Source organism: Pantherophis guttatus, chromosome 6 (genome assembly GCF_059756535.1).
Source record: "Pantherophis guttatus breed Tessera chromosome 6, ASM5975653v1, whole genome shotgun sequence".
Taxonomy (NCBI): Eukaryota; Metazoa; Chordata; class Lepidosauria; order Squamata; family Colubridae; genus Pantherophis; species Pantherophis guttatus.
Window position 1 is genome coordinate 68350719 of NC_142068.1, and position 26898 is coordinate 68377616.

Consider the following 26898-nt stretch of genomic DNA (forward strand, 5'->3'; position numbering starts at 1 on the left):
GGCAAGTGTTTCATCCAAGAATTGCAGGCTGTGTCGAAAAAGGCTGAAAGGGGCACAAGTGCAGGTAGTCCTCAACTTACGGTCACAATTGAGCCCAAACTTTCTGTTGTTGAGTGAGACATATGTTAACAGAATTTTGCCCCCATTTTACGACCTTTCTTGCCACAGTTGTTAAAGAGAATCGCTGCAGTTGACAAGTTAGCAACCTGGGCATCAAGTGAATCGGGCTTCTCCATTGACTTTGCTTGTCGGAAAGGGATCACGTGACCCCGCGACACGGCGACCGTCATAAATACGAATTGCCAAGCATCTGAATTTGGATCACATCATCATGGGGATGGTACAAAGGTTGTAATTCTGAAAAACTGTCATAAATCACATTTTTCAAAGCCGTTGTAACTTTGAACAGTCACTAAATTAACTGTTGTAAATGGAGGACTACCTGTAGAAGAAATTCAGGGATAATGAAATTGATGAGGGATGGACTGGACTTTCTTGGCAAGATGAATCAACTTTGGAGAATGGATTTACTGTACTTAACCAGACAACAATTGAGAAGAAATGAAGTGTTTTTGCTTACAGAGAGACTTGCTGAACAATGGGTGCTACAAAAATATTTTCAGCGAAGACTTATGACTCTTGGAAATGAGATATTGGGAATGTTTCCAATTAAAATCTTAAGGAAAAATTTTATTAAGAACCAAACGAGGATATTTGATCCTGGATGGATCAGAAATGATGTTTGCAGTGATTTGTAATAGATAAGAAGCTGTTGTAGATTTTCTATGAGTCAATTACAATAATAGATTGTTAACAGAGGGCTTTGAAGTTTAACTTTGCTGTTGGTTTACCTCTTAACTATTTTTTTTCTTTACATTTATAATAGATGTATAACAGGTAAAACTGGTTGCAAATAAATATAGGCGTTTCTAAGTCCTGGACTTAATTTGGAAGGGGAGGAAGGTATAATTGTTGTAAACGATATATGGATATGTGTTTTTGTTTTTTGTCTTTTTAATTCACATTTTTAAAATGTTTTTGTCTAATTTTGTTGTGGTTTTTTTTGTAAAAATTTCTTTTCTTTTTGGGGGCCGGGAGTTTGTATCTTAATTTTTTGAATTAAAAAGTTACGTAACAGTTGAATTTAAAGCCAGATTTTGCTTCCTGAACATCCAAAGATATTATATACATGCATTTTTATTTAATCCTCTCAACATGTAAAAACATCAAGCACCCTTGCTGCTTGCCTAGGACTCTTTAGTCAAGTTTCCATATTAAGAGTAATAGTTTTAAGAAAGCCAAGTGGAAATGGTTAAATGAAAAGTTTAGTATCTATATTGTTTCAGTTCATCTAGATGCTAGGTAGATTGTAATCAATTAAAACAACTAGAAAAGGCAATTTCTCATTTGGTCACTGTCTTCATGTGTGTCTTCCTTGTTTGAAAATATAATCATTACAATTTGACCTACACAATTATCCTTACAACTTGCATAAAGTTAATAGAATGGGGTAGGAGTCACAAGTGTCTAAGTTCAGAATAGTTTTAAGAGAATTTAGATATTGTTTTTCAACTATAGGAATTGATAGGCAAAGATTTACAGCCTTTTCTCACTGTTATAACCTCTATGGTTTCATTTATTATTTTTCTTTATAACTCTTGCTTTTAGACAGAGGGGTGGCAATTTGCTCCTGAGGCCCCGTGACTGTCTCAATAGGTCTCAGTGATCAAAGTATAACACAAGGACCTAGGAAACAAATTCCAGGGTGGAGAAATAAAGTAGCGTTCTGAAATTTTGCTGAGGAAGAACAGAATGATGTTTTTCAGCAGTTGCAAAATTGCAGTATGCCATCTTTCTCCTCTTCCAACAAATACACTTGGTTTTTGCCTCAATGTACAGAATTCATCTGACACGAGAAATGAGAACAAAATGATTGTAATCTTGATAGATACTGAGTGACAATCTCTTAGGATCCGAGTAAGTAGATACTATGCCTCTTGCGCATTTGTGCAACTGCGCTTCGGCGTCAAATGCTCTGGATCAGTGGTCACCAATCAGTGGTCTGCGGACCACCGGTTGTCCGCGAGAAAATTTTGGTGGTCCGCAGAAAAATTATTTGTATTTTTTTATATTGCACTAAATACTACTTATCTTTTTTAAAAATTCATATTAGTGGTCCGCAGGATTTAAAATTATGATTTTAGTGGTCCCTGAGTTCTGAAAGGTTGGTGACCCCTGCTCTGGATGAATTCTGGCGATACGTAAAACGATAATGAAAACACTATTTAAATGTGTGCTCTGTTAAAGTGTAATGTGTACCCGAAGCTGTGTGTTCTTTAAATTTCCAATTGCTAATTCGATTGTATCTTCCCCATTGTTTTCTTTTTTTTAATATTCAAAGGATGACAAGTTTCCGTACTTCATACAACTAGATTTAATAAGTTATTACAGGAAAAAAAAAATTAATTCCAAACTACAAAGTTGAAGCAGTTGTAAGCAATAGCAGCGTGGAGCTTCATGTTTAGTCACAGTACTGCAGTTCCATACAAAGCATTAGTCCAAGCCAAAAAAGTAAAAAATAAAAGGTAAAAGCCTTTTAGGGTTACTAGCAAAACCAGTCTAAAGAGAACATGTAATAAAAGATATGGTACAATGAAAATTAGTCAGTTGAAAAAAAACAAGTACAGAGATCTTAGCTGTGAACACTCATCTCCATTATTTTAGACAGCAAATTACAAATACCTAATACTTTATACCCCAACAGAACAACATCCAGAAACAAACCAGCAAAAAAAAAAAAAAAAGCAGAAATGATTTTCCTGTATTAGCACCCTGAATATCTATTTGTTGCTAAACAATGTTAAATAAATTTAAAATGTGCAGAACAACGTAACAGCTCTTGCTCTTCTCCTATTCAGGAGTAAATCATAGCATGAATATTAGAGCAGACTCTATGGTTAAGACAGAAACACTACAACAGTAGAAATTAAGATAACTTTTTAAGTGGAAAAAAAAGGAATGCTGACATTATACAAACTGGTGTAAAAAGCAATTACATAAAAGGCAGGTTTAACAAAAATAGTTTAAAAAATCAATCTGTGACTAATCTTTCACTCGTATCTTGCAAGTAGAGATGTCACAATACTGAAATATTAACATAGGAGATTTTCTCCCAGTAAAGCACTGTATTTTTGTACTACTCTAACAAAGATAATGAAATCTATAATAACTGCATATTTGTAATACAATTTTCTTTTAACCCTGCCTTCCTACAAGGCAAGTGTGTAGGCAGAAGTGTAAGCACACACTCACTTCATTCCATTCTTGCAGGAATCTGAAAAAAAATCTCCTTCACTTCTACTGTATTATGCTTTTACAATTTGTGTATGTTCCAACCATAGAACCTAGAGTCTAAATTTTACTATTTGAAATTGCCTGTACATTACTTACAAAGAACTCACGAAGGCCAACTCCAGATATTTCCACAAGAGATCATGGGACAGCTTCCCTTCAGGTGAAGTCCTCATAAAAACAGATAAAATCTGACCATGGATGTATCTGGAGAAGGCCATTGTATTGTCTGTTTATGTAACACCAGTTTGAGTTGCAGGATCTAAAGCAAGGTTTTTCAAACTTGGCAAGTTGAAGATGTGGGGACTTCTACTTCCAGAATTCCCCAGCCAAGCTAGCTGGGGAATTATGGGAGTTGAAGTCCACATACAGTATCTTCAAGTTGCCAAGTCTGAGAAACATTGATCTAAAGGAAAGGATAACAGTATCCAGCTTCCACACAGAGGTTTTGCTAGTATTGCAGTAAATGGTAGGACAGGCAAAGGTGGAGATGAACTACAAAAAATGATGCAATGTTATTTTTTATAGCAGCAACGGATGCTGTTCTTATGCTATAAGAGGCCTAACACAAGAAAGGGAGAAATATACAAGCAGCTTGAAAAAAGTGCTCAGATCAGGTAATAAGGGTTCCTATACATGCATTAGATAGCACTAACTATGAGAAACTTACACTGTATGGTACACTGTAACATTATGGAGATACTATACAATTTCCTCCATTTGTTCTGAATTACCATGTAAAGAGGCGCAGGGAAATGCAGCATGAAAGACAGGTTTAATAAATAAATAAAAGCATGGCAGATCACCCAGAAGCCATTTGGGAGAGATTTAAGAGGGAATAGTTAAAAAAAAAAAAGCAAAAAAGAGGATGGATGGTTGGGTATGGAAGAAGTGACTTAGCCAAGCCTTAATGCTGCGTAGTTCCATTTATATTTTTCACCCTTGCACCCACTGTGCAACAGTACTGGATGTGCCCATGGTAATGGTGAGGAAGCAAATTGGTAGGATGCTAAACAGCCAAGACCTGTTGTAGACCTGTTATTTCTACAGATTGGAGTGAATTACAACAGCAACAGTGTTTTATTAACATTGGTGTTGTACAAATCTAGACAGCGAACTGGTACTGTGACATCCCTATTGTCTTCCTAAATCATTCTGATAAAGGAAAAAGCTTCTAAAAAATATCACATCATTTTCCTGCTTCATTCTGTAATTTTATTGCCCAATTATTCATTACAGTTTTTCAATCATTTCACATATCCAACCATTTTCACACCATTGTAAACCACATCAGCAAGTTAATACATAAAGCTTTGCATTTCAAAAAACTAGACACTTTAGTAACAATATTACAAAGGTTTTTTAGCTTCAAAAATAACTGAAAATGAAAAAAATAAACTTTTAAAGAATTAGCATCATAAAATTAATTTATTCCAAGTAAAAATACAAAATAATATTAATGACATTGACCAGATATGAAAGTCTCTCCCAGAAACAACTATATTAATGGTTGAGAAAGCATTCCTTAAAGAAAATCTGAAATAAAAATGAAAAATATGTCAATGTTTAAATTTCTCTTAGCAAAAAATCTTTCTAAAAATAACAATGAAAATCTGTCTCAGTACAAAGGCTACATTACTATTGAAAAAATACCAGCATGAAGAAAAGGTACATATTTGACAGTAGAAAAATGATCTTAGTGAATCACAATGTCTAAAGTTTGCAATGAAAATAAATTTGCAATAAAGATTTATGCCTTTTTTCTTTTCTTTTTCTTTTTTATACAAACAGTACAAACAGTATTGCACATAACAACAAATAGTCGAGGTTAAGTTGCTTTCAAAAAGAAAATCGACTAGTTCAAGTCTCGCATCGAGGGAAGGCCACGAGTGGGCCTGTTGTACCCAGGGGCTCCTTCATCCAGTTGCAGTTCAGAACACTTTGTTTTAAAAAATAACTTCTTTTCTGGAAGGACCCTCTTAGAATAATGGGGTAAGATATTAACAACCGGGGGGGGGGGCACATTCATTTACAAAACAAAAGGGGACCTTGTTATAATTTAATAAACTAAAAATTATCTTTAAAAAATACAAACAGAAGAACTCTCACAATTCTGGTCAGTCGTGCATAATCGCTTGATTATAAATATACAAATTAAGGGCAAAACAGGTTTTTCACCTTCTGTTCACAACTTCCAGCACCAAAGCAGTTTGTTTTTAAATTTCCTTGCTGTACTCATTTTAATCTCATCGTTTTACATAACTTCCAGCATCTCTTCCCCCCCTTTTTCCTTTCTTTCCAGCTGTTTGTATGTGGAAAAGGGATATTTCTTCATAAATGTTTAATTGTTTCACATAATTAGGTAGACTTCGGTAGGATAGCTATGATCTTCAATACAGTTATAAAGCTCTAACTTCTTCATTTTCAAAAACGCAAATAAGCATGAAAAAAATAAAGTTACCCATCTGTTAAATCATTTCCTCACAGAATTAAATTAATATATATTTTTTCTGAATAAACTTACTTAGAAAATATTTTCTTTCCTATATTTCAAAATTGAGGTATTGCAAAAGATCATGTCAGTCAGAAAGCATGCCTTTTTTCTTTAAAAAAGAATAATCTGCCAACTATTGAAAACTGTCTAGTTACAAAAAGTAGTGCATAACAAATCTTGTATAGATGAAAAAAGAAGGGAAAAGAAGAAGAAAACCCCAAACAAAACATAATAGATTGCTGGGCTAGATAAAGCAATATCACAAAAATGCCCAGGAGAAATTGCAAAAGGGATACCAAGAAGAATGAATATTTTTAAACCAGTAAAAAACTATTTTTTTTCAACAGAGAAAGATTTTCTCCCCCTCCCACCCCAAGCCAATAATTCCAACCGAATACTAAAAGAAAATGTAGAAAGTTACAACATTAACAAGGCCATCACAACACTCAAAAAATGGGGACATTTCAACATCTACTATGCGGCGCCATATCCAGTCAGACTGTCCCCAGACCTCCAAAACTAGGGATGGGGTGGGGGGAGAGAACAAACCCACAGAAAACCCAGAAAAATAATGTACACATTCTCACATTTTCATAAATAGCACACTAATATGTGTTTATGTGTTTGCCTTGTAGCCCCATATTATATGCTAAAAAAATGTCCACTGTTCAGATTAGATTTCAAATATATTCAAGCTTCACAGGATACATCCAGGATTTAAGAAATTAAATATCATACCCAAGTTAATTTTTGTATGCAGACATTTCTTTAGCACCGCTATTCCCAATCAAAAATGGGCCCCGTTTTATCAGCCGCTATCTAAGCTGGTAGTGTACATATGCTATTGTGAGCTCTTTGGTTTCCTGGACATGGGCTGCAGCTACATAAATAGTGCAAGCGTTTATGAGATAGGAACTAAGAGCTCAACATTTATTTTGTGAGTGTGCATATGTATTTGTGTCTATGGTTCAACTTTCCAAAGAGTGTGAATGGTAGACATAGAGGCTTAAACAGTTAGTTTGATCACAGTACTAGACATAATCACTTTACTATATAAAATAAATTGCACAATATAGAACAGAGCACCGCAAAGTACTTCGTCTATCATTCACAAATCTGTTTAAGGATATTTCTACATCTATTCTTTTTAAAAAATATCTTGTCATAATATAGGTGATACGGCTATGGTTTGATTTTAATTTCAGAAGCATCTATATAGACTTAGACATGCCTTCCTCCAGTCAGTAACCTGTGCGTGTGTGTGTGTGTGTTTTAAATTATTTTATTGAGTACTTTGTAGCCTACATAGAATCTTAATTGGTGCACTGTGGGCAGATTTTTGTATTAGACATCTATAAAAAAAATTATTGCATGCGTCAACCTGATTAAACATGCAGTCAAAACTATTGACCTTCCTTGGAAGCTTTCTGAATGCTCTACTGATCTTCTTTCAGCAGCCATCACTGTTTTAAATCACATAATTATTTTTTTAAATGATACCCTAGCTTGAATAGAGTAATGTGGTATTAGTAATACCATCTTAATAGCAGCAAAAGCTATTGCAGCATACATTTACATAACACTAAAAGGCCTAAACAAATAGGAAACCCTCAGCAAAACAGAAAAGGGATGGGGAGGTGGGGGTGGGGGTGGAGAAAATGTGATCCGGCTTATGAGGTATCATCCTTATCAGTAAAAATAGAGAGCAACTAAATATTGTTTAGGGTTATTCCTACTCTGAATGATTGCTGAATATCCACTGTAAATTTTTGCTACATCTGCCACCTACTTGTGAGTGTTACCTTTGGTAAATCATGTGCTAGGGGCAAATCAAAGTTTCTGAAAATAAGTGCATGCTCCAGTTTTAAAATAAAAGTACATAATAAAAAAAAAAAATCTTAATCACATATACACCAACCTAGTGGAGGCTGATGACCATAGCAGTCTACTTATTGTTAGCCGTGACAAGTCTCAGGTAAGAAATTAAGGTACCAAGCAGATGTTTGTGTGAATCAAAGTGCAAAATCAGTACAGTTACACTCTGCTAGGCTTGTATTATACTGGACATAGCGTTCAGTAATGTGACTGTAAATAATCATAATCATCATCATAATCATCATTATAATCATAACCATCATCATAATAAAAAGACCCATCTCTTCATTAAAGTCAAGGATGAATGCACAGATTTCCAGAACACAAAAGCCCTGAGGCAGCACTCCTTTCCCCTTCAATCCAGTTGGCTCCAGTACTGCTGGCCTTCGGCCCGGGCCTCAGCTCCAACGGAAGGGCACGTGACGGGGCCGGTCGCCTCCTTCCTTCACAAGTGGCTTGTGGAACTCTCGTCCAGCCCGAGAATGAATGCTCGCCCAACAGTATTCACAGTAATACTGCAAGCAGGTAACATTGGCACAAAAGAACGGGGCAAATTTTCCGCCACAGCGAGTACCCTGGCATTCATCACACATCTGATCATCAAGCACGTATGGCTTTACTTCCACCTGTAAAAGGAGACAGGTACAGAGTCAGTCAGTAAATAAAGAGCATTTGGGAATGAGCCTTGCACATCAGAATTGAGCAGAACCCCATAGGGCAACCTCTCACAAAGTAGACAAAAGCCAGAACGCCCTAGCTTTAAAATGAGGAGAAATGGCTTTTCAGCTTTCAGACATCACATATATAGAATAGGAGTGGTAATTTGAATTAGTTTATCTTGTCATATCATGTTGCAAATTTAAAAAACTGTATCAGAAAAAAATAACTGATACCACTCTTCTCATAAATTGTAAGTCTGTTATGGCACAGACCCTGTAGACATAAGCTGGTGGAGATGGCGGTGGTGGGAATACAGTTATCTCAGCTGATGGCTACACTTGAATACAGCCCATTGAGTGAAAGAGGGAGGCTTTTCATTTAGAAGATATAAAAATATAAATAACAAATAGACATGGAAAAGAGGAGAGTTATCAGGGTCATATATTATTGCAATTATCTCTTGCAGATCAAGGAACAAGAAGAATGAATAATGGGCAAGAGTTCCTTGTTATCAATCCTGTGGCAATTCTCTTGGCATCAATATTCTAGTTATTGATTCCAGCAATTTTAGCTCAGGATCACAGCTAAATTTCCATATTTCACAGTATTTGTAGGAAAGCTTGGTTTTTGTTACGTAAATTACCAAAAAAATTCTGCCTTTAATTTAATCATTGTTAAAATATTACTGTCATTTCTTTTCCTATACAAGGAATGTTTAGCATCTCTTTTTTCTCAAGTTTAACCTCACTAGAGATTTAGAACGGAAAGGCCTATACAGATATTCCTCACTTACTGACCACATTGGCAACTCTTTTGCTAAGTGGTGCAGTTGTTGTGTGATAGCATGGACTGGGCTGACTTATGACATCAGTTCCAGCTATGGACTTTAATCGAATTACTGTGGGTCATTAAGTACAATGTCATGTGACCATAACTTGTGACTTCTTCCAGCTTCTCCATTGATTTTGCTTATTGGAAGTTGGTTGTGAGGGTTAAACAGACAATCACATGACTGTGGGACACTATGACCATCATAAATGCATGGCGGTTGCCAAGTGTTGTGATGGCTACTAATTTGAGGACCAGTTGTAAGACTAATTTTTTACTGCCATCATAAGTTCAAACAGATGCTGAACAAATAGTCAGAAAGGGAGAACTATCTGTAAAACTATCAGGCATATTTATGTTCCATGTTAAAATATATTTAGCCTTAATATTTTATTAGAAGTTCTACCTTTCTCATACTGCTTTATTTTTCTTGTAAACATATTAGACACTATGATCAAAACATGTACTCCCTATCTATTCTAAAGCATTTTTGAAAAATGTACTATTTATATTATAGTCTTAGTCTCTGTAAAGCAACTTTTAGCCACACTGGGTAATCCTGGATTATAGATCAATGAATGGTGCAACTTCACCAGGCATCTGTGCAACATGTCTGAAGAGTTAAGCCGACCAAAGATGCTTCACTTACCCGTTTATCGATGTCATTGTGCTGGAGCTGGACAAAGCGTGCACTAATAGCAGCAATATAGCTCTGCTGATTGGAGAAAGCCACTCTACCAGCACCTTTGGGGTACTTTAACTCTGGGTCTGTATCAATGCCAGCATAGCAGACTCCTCCATACAAACGATCCATAATCATAGCTAGTTCAACTATAAAAGAACATGAATATGGTAAAATGGGCATAAATGTTATAATCAGAATCTCTGGCACTTCTATACTGTTACTACTGTTTTTACTTATTTCTTAGGAAGCGGATCCCTCAATTGTCTTCCATTAACTACAAAACGTTGAGAGCAATGTGGAGTGGCAAAAGGAGTTAGGAAGACCTTCCTCAAATTGAACATGAAGTAAACCCCCAAGAAATCTAATACAGAACACCCTCTGACCGATCACACAAGAGACAAACATACAGCAAAATTTGATTAGCCATAAGAAAATAATGCCATTATCAGCACACTATTATAACTAATAAAACACTGCAATTTCAATCATTAGAAGTAATCATAGGTAGTATTTCAATACATTTTTTCAGGAGTGTATGTTTAATTGAGATAATTAATGTAAAATATCAAATATACTTTGGATACCAAATATCCCAAGGAGGAGATTATTACCACCACTTCCAAAAACCTCTTCCTAAATGGCTTGACCTAACAATTGAAACTATGAGATACATGCCATATTAATAAAAATAGAATAAATGCATCAAAATCAGTATTCTGTGTTTTAAAAAGTCTTGAGTTGATTTTAAGTAATCAAATGGAACTACAGTAAAGCAATCTCAATATCAGCTATGGTTAAAAGAAACAGTTACAAATAAAATAGCAAAGGCGGCCACTAATTAAACATGTTACAAATATTGAGACAAAAGCTAAAGTATTAGCCAATGCATAAGGAAAGGTTTCTCTTTGGGAACATGTTGTTTTTATTACTGGATTATAGTAAAAGAAATCACGTGTCAGTGATTCTGTCAATAGTTGATGGTTGTATACAGTACATAATCTAAAGAAATAGATGCAATTAATTATTTGGGAAGAAGTCTCAGATCAACCTTTTTTAGAATAACAGTAGAGGTAATTCTCAATTACTGATCACAGTTGTGTCTGGCCATTCCATTGCTAAGTAATGTGGTCATAATGTGAAAGTCATGTGACCATGCCAGACTTACAATGTCAGTCCATCTGTTCCAGCTGCGGTTCTTAAGTGAATAACCACAGGCTGTTAAGCACAACATTACTGGACAGTAACTTCCTGTTAGCTTTTCTAATGAAGGTCACAAATGACCATAGGACAACGGGACACTATGACCATTGTAAATGCACACCAGTTGTCTAGTGCCCAAATTGCAAATCACAGAGAGGTTGCAATGGCTACAACTTTGAGGACAGAGAGTCTCTTTGTTTAGTGTGCTTGTAAACTTTGAATGGTCACTAAATGTGTGGTGGATAAGGGAGGAATATCTGTAGTCATTCCCAAAGACAGGAGGTATCATACAGGCATTTCCTGATATACACTTATCCCATTAGTGAACCAAGATGATAAAATATGCACATCAATATTGGTCAATAGATTATACTCAATGATTGGTAACTATATTAATCTAGATTAAATTGGATTGATCAAGAGCAAATAGATTAGAAATCCAATTAGGTATGTTCTTAATATTCTATATGGAATTTAAAAACTGGCTTTTTTATTCTAGATGCTTACCAAGTCTGCAATATGTATGATAGTCATACCTTTTTTAAAAGGCTATTTTTTAAAAATGCCAAACTCCAATGTGATTTTTATTCCCAAGAATGTCTCTGGGACCACCAAATGCCTCTTATAAACTATCTAAAAATGCTAAGCAGGTACAAGAAAGAGGACCCAAGTAAGAGAGAATACAAGTTAGTAAGTGAAATATGTACTTTGGAATTTGTCCATAGGCATCTGAAAAAGTGAGGAATAATTGTTTCTTATGTCATTATGCAAATGACAATTTACATTCTTATACAAGACATCATGGGACAATTATATACTCTCATCACTTGTACAATGATGTCATAATACATATGTTATTTTGATGTCTTTGGGATTTATTACAGATGCTGCTAAACCTGTTATATCCCCTGGCAGGCATTTTGTAAATGGGAAATCCCTTCCCTCAGAAGTCATTTGTGAATATATGTCAAAATTCTAAATGAACCCATCAGTGCAAAAAAATTGGGGATCCGAGACATATACTAAAGAACTTGCACTTTGTAAATTTGAACTGAATACTCAAATATGTACCAAGAATTATCAGGATTTTTATTTAAAATAATCTGATATTTCCAGAGAAAGACTTAAATATTAACTATATATTATGAGGACTGTTTTTCTTTCATTTAAAAAAACCCTGAAGGATTGTTCAAATGCTTCTCCATATCATTTTTTATGCTCAAATTTATTACTTTACCCCAGAGAGGAGTCTTTGATACTCACACAGTTTTCTCAATTTCACTAGTTTAAGAAAATTACTTTCAAGTTGAAAACTCATCATGACAAACAAAAGGAATTAGTAGTACTTTTATAGAAATAGCCATTCTTCACTTGAAATGACAGTGCTTTCAGGGGTTGTTTTTTTTTAAATACTCCCTCTTGAATTTAATATAGTTGCCTATGGTAACTGGAAGGACTCCTTTGGTGAAAACACCCAAAATCCTGTCTATAAGGATAAAGAGGTAGGATTGCAATGTTCACTTATTTTCTCTCCTGAGCTACAACCCCTAGTAATAGCTGTTTGAGAAGATCTCCCAATCATCCTGAAGAAAATTTGAAATATAGGAGAGAGAATATCAAGCAAAAATCACTTGTGAGATTACCCAGTTGGCTCCATTAATTGCAATTTAAAATAGAAACTATACAAAAAGAAGAGAAGTAGAATTTACTCATTTGAAATACCCTAAATAGAACTAGGCAGATTATTTTATCAAGCCTCAAGCAGTTTTTCACAATTAGCTGGCTTTTAATACTTTTACTCACCAGCTCGGAGGGGTCGTGGAACTCCTCCCACAAAAATAGTTTTTCTGGGATCTAAAGGTTGAGAACCATCCATTACAAAGTCACTGTCGCTTAAATTCCAAGGTCGAATTTGTACCTGAAATATTCCAAAGATCAACTTCCTTTTAATCTGCCTTTTGAAAATTAATCTAATACCAACAACTTTTATGCAATGTTTTATCTATCTATACATATCAAAATCAACTCATGGGCTAAAATGTTTTAGAAGTCCTCTTTACAAAAACATGTTTTCCATGAAAACTTGCAGTAAAACCATTAATAACATCTACAATGTGGCTTGACCTTGTTTCATGACTATATTAACTAAAGAACACAAAATACACATTAGCCTTTGCCAATATAGCAAGATTAGTCTCATACATTGGTTGCCTACCATAGAAAATGATAAATTTCTATAGACCATCCTGGAATCTCTTCGATCGTACTTTTACAGTAATGTCTGTCAATTATAATATTAACTTGTTTTGCAAGTAGGAAAAATTAGTCAAAGCTTAGTGTAAGAGGTTCACTTCTGAATGGCATAGCAACACAGAATATTAGTATAAGTAGAAAGATATACAGCTTACTAGTTTATTTATTTAAGATGCCCACAAAATGTGTAAACCTATTCTCTGAAATATCAAAGCAACATAGAGACACTATAATATTAATACAACTTAGGTCAAATATGAAGCATCCAATATACCATGAATAGTTGACAAGTACAGAACAGAATAAGAGTTGTGAGTTACAAGATAATAAAGGACCTGCAAACATGAAGATGTAAAGATTTTGCTGTTGCAACATGAAAAATTTTGATGAAAAACACAGAACCTCAGATTAAGGTGCAGAACAAAGAATATGATAATTCATAAACTATTCGATATATATCTTAACGAAGTACTCAACTTAGTTTATATCAGATAAAAATTTTCTATCCTTTCAATCTTGACTCACTCAGTTTTTCCTTTTATATGAGAATAAAGTCCAGGCTATTTTGTAGTTTACATAATTGTTCAGTATCTATAATTAATAACCTTTCTTTTACAGTATCTATTTTTGCTATTACAATCTAAGAAGCAATCAAATCTTAAATGCAGAAATATCCACATAAAATGATTCACATATATTACTGACCACAACTGGACTTTCAACTCTGACATTAAGTGATGTACCATATTTTTCAGAGTATAAGATGCACATTCCCCCCCCTAAAAGAGGCTGAAAATTTGGGTGCATCTTATATTCCGAATGTAGCTTTTTCGAAGCTTTTTTCCAGCCCTAACAAGGCGCTAACGAGCAAAGCAATCTTCCAGCTTCGCCTGCTTTTCTCATTGCTTCTCTCTCCGAAGATCAGCTGTGCTTTAGAAGCTGTTTTTTATCACCAATGCTCAAAACCAGCAAACTAATCTGCTGAAGCTGAGCAGACTAAGGACTCTAGCCAGATGAATACCTGGTAGGCAGAATTTTTTTTCCCTATTTTCCTCCCCCTAAGGTGCGTTTTATACTCTGGTGTGTCTTATACTCCAAAAAATACAGTAGTTGTAAAATGAAAAATCACATACCACGACCATCTTATGATGGCGGTTTGGAAGTTCCATCTGCAGTCATTAAGAAAATCACCATGGGTCATTAAATTTGACATAATGTAATCATGGCTTGCAACTTCCTGCTGACTTTCCCAAGACTCTGCTTGTGAGGAGCTGGTTGTAAAGGTTGCAAACTGTGATCATGGGACCGTGAGATGTTGCAACTATCTAAATATATGCCAATGCCATCTTAGAGGACCAGTTGTAAGTCTCTTTATTCAGTCCTGTTGTAACTTCAAATGGCTGCTGAATGAATGGTTGGTAAGCAAGGACTTCCTGTATATGCATGTAGGATCTTATTCCAGAATAAATGATACTAGACAATCTAATGGCAGGGTTGAAGGGCCAGGTGTATCCCTACACAAAGCCCTAAATTACTTATAGATTCCTACAAAATGTGATGCTAAATCTATATATTCAAACTTTAGTTCAGAATCTGAACTAAAAATTAAAAATCGAACATATTGGATTTTTAAAAAATCAACTTAAAATAAAATCCTGCCTAGGAGAATGTGTTGAGCCAATCAACCCATTTGCTAACACTACACTATAAACAGACTCCATCTGTCTGTTCAACAACCCCGTCTACTGTCTGACTAATATAGAATTGCCCATCTGAAAACCCTATTGGCCTGTCTCTTTGGGGCAAGATGATGTAGCAGGTAGCTATAGTTTGTGTTTTTATATCTTCATTGCGTCATTGTCCACTTGAGCCTGCCTCTCTGCTACACTCCTCCCAGTCTCGGGACCAATTCAGCTTGCTATGTTCCACCTCCCTTGAACTGACTAGAAACTGTAGAAAGGTAAGGTAAGGTAAGGTAAGGTAAGGTAAGGTAAAGTAAGGTAAGGTGGGTGGGTGGGTGGGTGGGAGGGAGGGAGGGAGGGAGGGAGGGAAGGAAGGAAGGAAGGAAGGAAGGAAGGAAGGAAGGAAGGAAGGAAGGAAGGAAGGAAGGAAGGAAGGAAGGAAGGAAGGATAAGCAGATAAGCATCTGCTCAGCTGTCAGGAGCATAAAGATTCTGGTTCCTGATAAACTTGTGAACAGGAAAGGGATAAAGCAGTTCTTCCCCTTTTCATGCTTCTCAAATTAAACATGCACAACTCTGAACTAAATGCTTGTTATGATTTCAATAGATAACATATTAAGGTTTAAATATCTCCTTTAAAATGTCCTTCTATAAGTAGCACTATAAAATAGAAAGAAACCAGGATTACAGAAACACATTCCTAATTTCATTTTATATAAAGGGGTTTATATTTTTTGAACAACTGCCTCTACCCCCATCTAATACCACATGTTAAATTCCTTTTAATAAGGAAAAGATTTTTAAAGTAATTTTAAAAAGTAATTTATTTACTTTGGGGGGGTGGGGAATGTAAAAACTCTTTATGATCCAACCCTTGAAAGACAGAGGATGTTCAAACAATATCCTCTGCAATAAAAAATGTAGTTTTTGCTACTTAATAATGTTTTGAAAGCTAAAGGAAAGTTGGGTGAAAAGAGAATGCATTTATTTACTTAGGCTAAGTGATCTGTCTGAATGGAAAGCATTTAGTTTGTTCATTTAAGTGGTTAGTAGCTGAACGCAGATAAACTCATGAATATTCTGTACTGAACATTTTCAAAAGAACAACAAAAATCTGATAAATCTTATATGTGAAATAAGTAGATATTACATATCCACAGCTAATACCATTTTATTTACTGTTTTAAAATTTCATTCTATGTAGAATTTTTATACTTTCCCCTCAGTAACAATATAGGGGGAATGTTCACATAGAACTGATAAATCTGAAACAATGAGTCAAGTTATTTTGTGTTATTTGCTATATTGGGACAATCACTCTGTTTTCACTGACTTTTTTTAGTAAATAGCCCAATATTTTACATTTGCATTATTGTAAGCCAACCTTTTTGAACTGAGCAGCATATACTGTAAGCCATATGTTTATATACTGGTCAATTCCATATATATATAAGGTATATTATTATTGTTATTCCTATTACTCAACTGAATGTAATATGATACAGGCAAGGACATGCTATTTGATGCTTCTATGCTAGTTATTATGATTCCATGTCATTGTATATTATGAAGTACATTGCTCGCTCACTCTCTTTCACACATACACACACACACACACACACACACACACACACACACACTGTGTATGTGTGTGTGTGTATGTATGAGAAAGAAAGAGAGAAATTGTGTTAGTTATTTGCTTGTTTGTTATGTATGTATAGTTATATTCTTATTTGTTTGCTCAAGGAAAACAATAAAATTTTAGTCATCAATCTAAACAATCCAAATGTATGGTATCTCCCCAATTCTCTTGTGGAGAAAGTAACATAATTTGAAGCTTAAGTCAGCAGAACGTTGCAATGCTTACTGAACTCTGATCATAATGAGTTTAAATAGATATGCTGAATGAGCAAAATCAGCACTGAGGTAATTTTTTTTGTCTTCTTGCATCTTAATTACAGCTGTTTTGTTGAGATGAAGAATTTTTAAACACATGCCAAAGACCAGGACAGAGTGTTTTAGGATTCCCAGTGTACATAAAATGAACATAATGGACAGTATAATGGATGCAATGATTATATTTGAATACACAGATGACCTTCAATGTAACCTTGAAGGTTACCAGTACTATCTTAAGAAGATTAAGCAAACTCAGGATTATAGTCCTAAAACTGCCCTCATCAAACTGAACAGGCAACTCCTTTTCAGAACATTTTGTTTCAATTATTGAAAGAAATGACAACATTATAATTTTACTTACTGGTTTGTCCTTAATAGTGGGACTTGATACACATAAATAAAGTTTACCATCTTCTTCTAGACAGGCATCTATCAGAGCTTGAACAGAGCTTTCTTCCTGGAATAGCAGAAAAGCATAACCTTGGAGGAAAATAATAAAGTTAGTAAATACAAATTATAAAAAATACAGTACAAAACAACCACAGATATAACATGAAGGTTGTAAAATAACACAGTATTTTCAAAATGTCTTCAAAAACACAATATCCCTGACCCCAAACCATAACATTACAGGTTGTCCTTGTTTAGCAAACACAATTGGGACTGGCAACTTAATGGTTAAGGAAGAAGTTGCTAAATGAAAACACAATTGTGTTTAGGATTTTACTTCAGCTTATCTTCGCTTTATAGACAAGATGGAAAATGCAAGGAATGATCATAATTTTACTTTTTTATCACCATTGTAACTGTGAACAGTTGCTAAATGAGGCAGTTTAACTGGTTGCTAAACAACGACTATATGTAGTTATAAAATTCGCTTTATAGCTATCCTGCTAATAAGCAATCATGAGGTATCAAATATTTAATTGAAATCAACATATAGCATATCTATAGCATTCCTATAATTAAGGAGAATTGTCCAACCAATAATTAAATAAGGTTAATCTGGAAAGACATGTTCTTGGCAAATCCATGCTGACTGCATATATTTATTACATTATTTTCAGGGTTCTTATATATGAATGTGTTTATTAATTGCTCTAGGATTTTCTAAAGGTATCTATATAAGATTGAATGATCTATAGATTGCTGGATCTTTTTTTTCATATTTTCAAAGACAGGGACAAGATTTGTTCTCCGCTCATCTGCTACTTAATTATTTTTTCACAATTACTCAAGGATCATATATAAAAATTATATAACCAACTCCTTTGGTATTCTAGGGTACAGTTTTTCTAGCCTAGAGTTTTTAAACTATTCACTTCATATTAGTAGGCTTTATTCTGGCTTTCACAATTATCTATGTATCAAATATTTTCTTATTAGAGACAACTGAACCAAATTAGTAATTGGGTGGTTCTCTGTTTTCTTTGTTTCTTGTTCATCTCTCTTATTTATGTTTTGGTTTAGCTTTAGTTTTAAAAAGTCATCTGTGTGCAACCATTTATATAATTCATAGCATTCCAATGTTCTATTTATAATTGTAAGTTATAACCTATGATTATGAGATTGGACAGAATTGATTTTCCTTTAAGAATGTATTTATATTTTATTTGTGATTTTTTTTCAGTAACATAATATTTACATAATAATAGAAATGATATTCTGGGAACTAAATAATCATTAGAATAATAGAAATTACATATAACGTATGTAACAGAGTAAACAACATACCTAATTAATGCATGTTATAAATTCATAATAAGTTAACTAGCACTATAATCTGCTAGTTAAATACACGCAAAAAATGTCACTGTTTCCTTAGTAATTTTATAAATAGGAAAGCCTGATAAATTATTCGGTATCATCACAATAACAATATCCCAAGGATAATATCAATAAATTTGATGGATTAACAAACAGGAGGTTGTTTGGGAACTAAAGGTTAAAATTTGAACATCTGGAGATGTCTGGAAAAATTAGAAGATGTTAATTGTTTCAATAGATTAGGAAAAACATAAGCATTCTTATGGCATCCAGCAACTTAATAAGCAGAATAAATAATTATATTCTAATTATATACCTCCCATAAGAATGTGAAACATGCAAAGGAAGAACAGTAATGCAGACAATATTTTTATTTGGCAGCTACTGTATATATTGCTACAAGGAACGGATGCAATTTAGGTGAAGAAGAAGCCAAAGAATAAGGGAAGAAACACCAAAATACATCAGAGCTTTAGTTTTTTCCAGTTACAATCTGGCTTCAAGTTAGTTGGAATTTTCCTCAAATATAACTGCTGAATGCCTTGTTTTAAACAAATGAACTACTTTATTGCACTGAAGGATAGAGACATTTTGTTTTCGAACACAGAACTACCCAACAGAGAAAAAATTATGAATCATATACAGATAGTACTCACTTAACAACCGATCACTTTAAGACTGTTATGACAAATCCCCAAAAGTTACTTATGACCCATCCTTGAAGTTAAAACTGCCATCCTCCCCCACCCCAACCACAGTCACATAATCTCATTTCAAGTGTTTAGCAACCGGTCTGAATTTATAGAGGTTGCAGCATCCTGCAGTCACAAGATTTGCAATGTTTTTTGCCAGTTTTCAGAGAGTGGATTTGCTTAATGACCCCGTGGTTCACTTAATGACCACATGATTTGCTTAGCAACTGTGGTGACTCATTTTATGGCCATTGTAAAAACAGTCGTAAAATCAAATCAGGAAATGTGGTGACCCACTTAATGCCTGTAATGAATTGCAATGGAAATTCCAGGCTCAATTGTGGAGACATGTTTCTAGTGTTTATTTTATGAACTTTAAATATGGACACCTAGCACTGAGAATTTTACTGAGGTATTATATAGTGGACTTCTTAGTTGAGGTAATCTCCCATCTAATGCTGAGATCTTGCAATTCTGGGAATTCTAACAGAGTTTCTAATCATTATGTTGTAAGGTGTCTGCTAAAATTCTGACAGCTCAGAAGTCAGTTATAAATAATCTGAAACAGTTGTGACAAAGTGTTTATCACTTTCAGGCAGACATTCATGGGCAACTGGCATGCATTTTGAAAGCTGTTTCTCATATTAGTGCCCTAGCAAAAAATAGAAAAGACTATATCCTTGTCTCCTGCTAAAATATATTTCACCCAAGAATGTTTTTAATAACCACAAGAGAGCACTGATTTAATCTTCCAAAATCCAGGATGCCTTGAGAACTCAGTAATTCTTTATTGGAGTTCTCCTTCCTAAACCAAAGAAGTTAGATTATATTAAATGGTATGAAGAAATTCAGTAATGCTATAAGCAGAAAGAAAATTGCACTAAAATGATTCTTCACCAAAGCACAGAAATTCCACTTTGAATATAGAAGTGAAATATGATAAAATTTTAATAAGTTGGAAAAACTTATGAAATGCTGCTATGAGTGAAGAATATTCCCTTGTTATTCTTGTATGTTCCGATGCTTCTAAAACATAAAAATGAGGAAGATTTCATAGTGTTTTGGGGAATACAGAAACTGCTGGCTTTCTCCTCTTCCTGGCACCCGAGCAGAATCTCTATCAGATTATAATCTTTAGCACAAACAGAAAAGGCTAAACTGTTAATGAAAAGAAAATATTAGGAACTGAATGCATATTAGGCCTCTGATAAAATAAAAATAAAACGTTAGCATACTACAAAATAAATTTATAGGTTAATATATTAATAGCTTCATTTAAATAATCAAGGTAGTTTTAACTTTCTCATTCATAGATATTTTATACCTATTGAAAGATACACTTTCATTCTTCATCACAAGTAAATGGACTAGCATTTGCAAAGAAAATTTTAAAGAGTGCTCTAAATATTAAAAGGTTACTGGGATAAATGCAATTGTTTTTAACAGTAATTATTATGTACTATGTTTTTGAGAATTATTTTGACATTATTCTGATAAGGAAATGTTTGGATATTTTAAAAAGGTACAAAAACATTTGTATCCTACACTCTGTGCTCTGATCACACTTTTTCAATAATAGTGAAGAACAGTCAGAATTGTATACTGTACAATTCTAGGATTGTGGAAAATGGTACTTATTATGATTACAAAGTGTGGTATTGATTGTCCTATCATGAATAATACCAATGTCTTTATGTGAAATTACCCACCCAGTCTGGATAGTTATTATACAAAAGATTCAAATAACTCCTGTGTTGCAGGATATCAAGAAAAATGGTTACGAAACCACAGAAAACACAGTATGATTATGGCTAGAATTTCACTGCAGACATGCAATGGCATATTCAACCTTAGAACAGAAATAGATAACAAAAGTTATAGATGACAAGGAAGATGAAGCCAATATTTCAAACATTGAACAATGTATTTAGAAATGTATTTATACATGGAGAAGAACATTTTCCTGCTTCACAAAACTGATATAATTACCTTTAGGTGGAAAATATGACTTGCTTTCAGCTTTGTGAGGCCAGTCCACCACAAGAGGTCCAAACCTACGAAAGCTAGCAGTGATTTCATCTATAACAAAAGAATAATTAAGATTCATCAGAAATAAAATGAATGATAAAACTATGTAATTTTCCTTAATGGTTCTGATTTTTTAAAGAACAGAAAGTCATCCACTTACAACCATTCATTTAGTGACTGTGAATAGAATATATTCTTTATTGACCAAGTGTGATTGAACAACCAAGGAATTTGTCTCCGGTGCATAAGCTCTCGGTGTGCACATATGCAACAACAAAGGGATGTCATAGATCATAAATCATAAATGAACTGTTTTGAGCATTTTTGAGGTGTTTTGAACTTGAAAAAAGAGCTATTCCAACCCTGAATGTGTCAAAGGCAAAAGCAGAAGTGCCTGCCAGCTACCCTAAATATCTGTTGGAAACACCTCCAAAATACTGGAAAAAGTCACCGTGTATTTGAAGCAGTACTTGTACATCAAAACAAGATGTTTCACTATATATATTTCAAAATATTTATATATTTCAAAATATTTCAAAACAAAACCTTATTTGGAATCAAATTTCTTAAATTATTTTTTTACTCTGTGTTAACTTCTTTGTCTTGTCTTGTATCTGTCTAGTTTTTTTGTCTTTTTTTAAAAAATGCAGCAGAAAAAGAACCTGTCAATGAAGCTGAGGGCTACTGACTAATGCTAGTATACTGCTCATATGTAATGTAAATGTAGCTCTAGCTATGGAAAATATCATAGCCTAATAGGATAATTTAGTGATGATAATACAGTACCTCTAATTCTTCTAGTATAGATAGTCCTCAACTTACAATCACAATTGACCCCAAATTTCTGTTCCTAAGGGAGACAGTTGTTAAGTGAGTTTTGCTCCATTTTACAACCTTTGTTATAAAATGATTGCAGTTAAGTGAATCACTGCAGTTGTTAAATTAGTAACACGGTTGTTAAGTAAATCTGGCTTCTCCATTTACTTTGCTTGTGAGAAGGTTGCAAAAAGTGATCACATGATCCCAGGACACTCCAATTGTCATAAACATGTGCCAATTGCCAGATATCTGAATTTTGATCACATGACTGTTGGGATTCTGCAATGATTATAAGTGTGAAAAATGGTGATAAGGCACTTTTTTCAGTGCCATTGTAACTTTGAATAGTCACTAAATGAATGGTTGTAAGTCAAGGACTACCTGTATAATTATAACAAAGAATTTGGATCAAAATAGCTTAAATTGATTTACAGTCCCAATTAGTAATTTCTCCATAGGACAGGGAATATGAAATATTTTTAATTTTTCTGGTGTTACTTTTATTCATATTGAACCAGTTTAGATAGCAGTACTGTTTTTTTCTGTCTAAGGTATTGAACAGAATTCACTACTGTGTTGGTAACTTAAACGTAGTAAGTAATAGGATTCAGGGAATTTACTGGACTATAGTGTAAACTGCCAAAGTTTAACTGTCACTGGGATGGTGTTATCAACATTATCTTGTCTTCTTCTGTCTCCTCTATTTCTCTGTTTGTATATAGGCAATAGAGAAGGGGAAGAAAGCAGAAGTCGTCAAGTTGAATGTGTATACATATTTATTTATTTATTTTATTTTATTTTATTTCTATACTGCCCTTCTCCTGCGGGACTCAGGGCGGTGTACAGCCAAGATAAAACATTGCATATAAAATTTAAAAACAATTTAAAAAACAATTAAATAATTTCGGCCCAAGATATTAAAAACAACCCAATTAAAACTGAATTCAATTAAAACTGGGATCAAGCCAGCCATATATCAAGCCATATATACTGTGTATATGTATATGACTGAATGTATACACATATACACAGGTTTATTTTTTTAAAATGAGTCCCAATCGTTTTTATACCTTTTTATACTTCCATACGTTTGCATGTACAAAAGTTCTTCAATTAATAAAATCCATGCACTCAGAATATAAGAGCTCACTCTGTTAATCTGTTTTTTAAAGAAATGAAAGGCCACTATATTGCTGAGCCTTACCTGTCAGTAATTTTTAAAGGGCAAAAAATCCCTATACCCTTCCTCCCACCATTCCACTGTACCTTCATCAATGTCAGGAGGCAGACCTCCAACAAACACCTTCCTAGAATAGCGTTCGACTCTTTCACCATTCTGACAACGAGTTGGGGAGTTGAGACCTGATGATAAAGACTGGTCACCATGACTGTCATCCAGAAAACCATCTTCAAAAGGAAACAGTGAAGATCGACCTGTGAAATATGTTACAGTGGCTTAAAAATCAGACATTTACACATCTGATTCAAATATGTATAGACGCGCTCCATTAATAAATCTACATAGCTTAACATGCAAATCATTATTTTCCTTCAATATTTTAAATTTTTCATATCATATTCTACATACAAATATATTTTCAAGTAAATTAGGACAGTTTGAATTCTGGATCTTCAATCACTCAAACAGAATGTCATTAGCTTCTGAGGATGGGCTACAAGCATACATTCCTAATATTCATGTTAACTAATCAAGTAGAGATAAATTCACATGCTATACCTCCAATCAATTTGTGTTTACTTGTGGTTTGGCATACTCTCCAGTCCTATATATGGAAAACCATAATCCTGATGCAAGCATAGTCTAGAAACTTTTCTAGGGATGGCTAGCTTGAACAGTTGCCCAGAGGATATTATTAAGCGCCTATTCTCTCCTGCTCAGCATATACTTGCAAATTGCCAAAGTGAATTCAAAAGTTAATTTTAGTCACCTTGGAAAAGAAGAGTTATCAGAAACTAGTAACATATTTTGCTTACTGAATCTACGTGCCTGCAAAATCATCTTATAATTCACAAGTTTCTCCCTCCCAACACAGTCATTTTCATTAGAACATAAGCCTAAAAGCAGATCTGTCACATTTAATGTTCTTTATCTAATACTCAGATTATAAAGATTATAAAAATCCAATATGAAATATTAATATGTTCCATCATTTAGAATATCTATGACTCACACAGCATCCATAAATCTTTCTCACTGTTGTGCAATATGTTTTAAGCGTAACTAATTTAAATGAAAACCTGAACTATTTTGTACATTTCCCTTTTTAATTAAGGTGCTTGTTTCAAAATAAATTTGACCACATAATAAACTTTCTTTCCTGAAGCCAACAGAATAAAATACAAGCACAAGCAAATAATGCCAAGTTCTTCTAATTCTCTTTTTCTCTTTGTGTGTCTATGTATCCATGCATATATTTATGCAAATATTATGGACTGCAATACGTTATAAGTGATAGCATCTAGAAATCTTGGCTTATATTGAAAAAGCTAAGCAAGATGACAATATTTGGATAGGAGACCAACTAGAAATCCCAGGGTTTAGACCATGGGTGTCAAACTCAATTTCATTGAGGGCCACATCAGGGATGTGGTTGACTTTGGGGGGCCGGGCCGGTTTGGCCAACTGGGTGGGCGTGGCCATCTTGCCGCCACTCACTGGGCATGGCAGACTGGGTGGACGTGGCCAGCTGGGTGGGTGTGGCCAGCTTGATGCCACTCCCCAAACTGCTGGCATGTTTCATCTTTCATTGGGTAGACCAGACTGAAGCCACACTAGCCCGATGTTTCCTCTTCGTATTGGGTAGACTGGGCGAAGCGAAGCAGCTGGTCCCTTATATTTTCCAGGACGGTCCCATGGACCGGATTAGACCACATTACGGGCTGGATCCGGCCCACGGGTCTTGAGTTTGACACCCCTGGCTTAGACTAAATAGTGAAAGCAGCATCAAATCAATTCAACATTACTGTCAAGAAAAGAACCTTGATATCTTTCTATAGCTACTCGCTCAGCTGAAATGAGATTTACATTTTTGGCAAGAACCTAAGGGATTTCCTATAAGGAAGTTTTTTCTTCCACTATTCGGCCCTGAAATCCATATTTGGCTCTGAATTGTAAAAAGCCTTTTCAAAGGATTAGTGTCTCTCCTAAAAAGATGATCACCCGGTTTGGAGAAATTCTCCATTGCATAACAAGCACCCACATTCCATCCCAGGTTCAAGAAAACTCCTGGGGAATAATGCGGGGCCAGTTATGCAGTGGAGAATTGCTCCAAACTGGGTCCTATTTCATTTGTTTAAGAGAGACACTGATTTTCTTGAAAAAGGTTTTTCAGTAACTTGGGTGACTGCTGGCTGCTATGGTAAGAATGGAGCAGGAAACTCCTTCAATAAAACTCTTTATGTTAAATTATATTAGATTCCAAATCTACACCACAGTATTCCAGCCCCTATTCTCATGTCACTTGTGCTTAGAAGAAATTATCCTAAACACCTAGAAAGTTGTTAGATACAACATTGGTTAATTCGACTTCCACATTCAAGTACTATGCAGATATGCAAGTCACTTTGCAAGTTCAAGTATCTTTCAAGATGAAAATATTGTTCTGAAAAAGTAGAACCAAATTCTCTTATCATTCACTAGTTAATAGTGGGTCAAGATACTAGTATTCATTTTTTAGCAACTACTATAATGTTAATATAAATAATATTATGAACAGAACATTTTATAAATGATAAAGAAACATTTCAAAACAAACCAATGTATGTAAGTCTGGGCCAGTTGGCTCTAGTGGTTAGGGTGCTGACCTAGAAACCAGGAGACTGTGAGTTCTAGTGCTGCCTTAGTCATGAAAAACTAGCTGCGTGACTTTGGGTCAGTCACTCTCTCTTACCTACCCACCTCACAGAATTATTGTTATGGAGAAAATAGGAAGAGGAAAGTGTATTAGGTATGTTTGTTGCTTTGAGCTATTTATAAAAAATAAATAAAGTCAGGATAAAAGGGTTAAGCATTTTTTTAAAAAAATATTTCATATATATTTCATATATTTGTTTATAAATATATACTAATGTGCTTACATGACCTAATCTTGGTACAAGGGAAAGGACCTTTCTCCTGATGCCCGCTTACAGAAATAAAATTTGCTTCTTCTACAAAAGATCAAAGCTTGTTTTTGTTACCAAAAAGTGTCCAACTGGTAGAGAAGAAAACAAGACTTCTAAAATAGATTAACAGTGAAGGACTGGCCTGCAGTTCTTCTCTCAAGCTCCCTTTTCGCTGGCAGAAGAACCGCGGGCATTCGTTCGCTGTTTCCAAGGCGGCCCTGCGGGCCAGATCTAAGCACCACATGGGCTAAATCCGGCCCCCGGGCCTTGAGTTTGACACCCTTTTAGATGGAATCATTCCCTTTTGTTTTTTTTCAGGTTTTGCTGGCAGAGGGTTGCAGGAGGCCGTCGCAGTCGAAAGCAGAACTCAAGCGCTCATTTTCACTGGCAGAGCACTCGGGCCACCACCTGCGCCCCTGAAACGAGTGATGTTGAGCTGGCCACACCCCCCATGGCCACACCCCCATGGCCCCCCAATGTCAAACACAACCCCAATATGGCCCTCAATGAAATCGAGTTTGATACCTCTGATCTAAAATC

The 26898-nt window shown here is 34.7% G+C and overlaps 1 protein-coding gene across 14 annotated transcripts in view; it reads right to left on the reverse strand.

Annotated features, from left to right (window-relative positions):
• Positions 1-7879: 7879 nt before the first annotated feature.
• Positions 7880-26898, reverse strand: part of CPEB3 (cytoplasmic polyadenylation element binding protein 3) — a 92046-nt gene continuing 73027 nt past the window's right edge. For all 14 annotated transcript variants that reach the window (XM_087871701.1, XM_087871700.1, XM_087871698.1 and 11 more), the window contains 6 exons: positions 23500-23667; positions 21376-21465; positions 17289-17407; positions 12897-13011; positions 9858-10039; positions 7880-8346 (listed from right to left, as the gene is read on the reverse strand). In XM_087871701.1, coding sequence (XP_087727827.1) covers positions 8119-8346; positions 9858-10039; positions 12897-13011; positions 17289-17407; positions 21376-21465; positions 23500-23667 — 902 coding nt within the window. In that variant the 3' untranslated portion in view covers positions 7880-8118. The remainder of the gene's footprint in view (positions 8347-9857; positions 10040-12896; positions 13012-17288; positions 17408-21375; positions 21466-23499; positions 23668-26898) is intronic.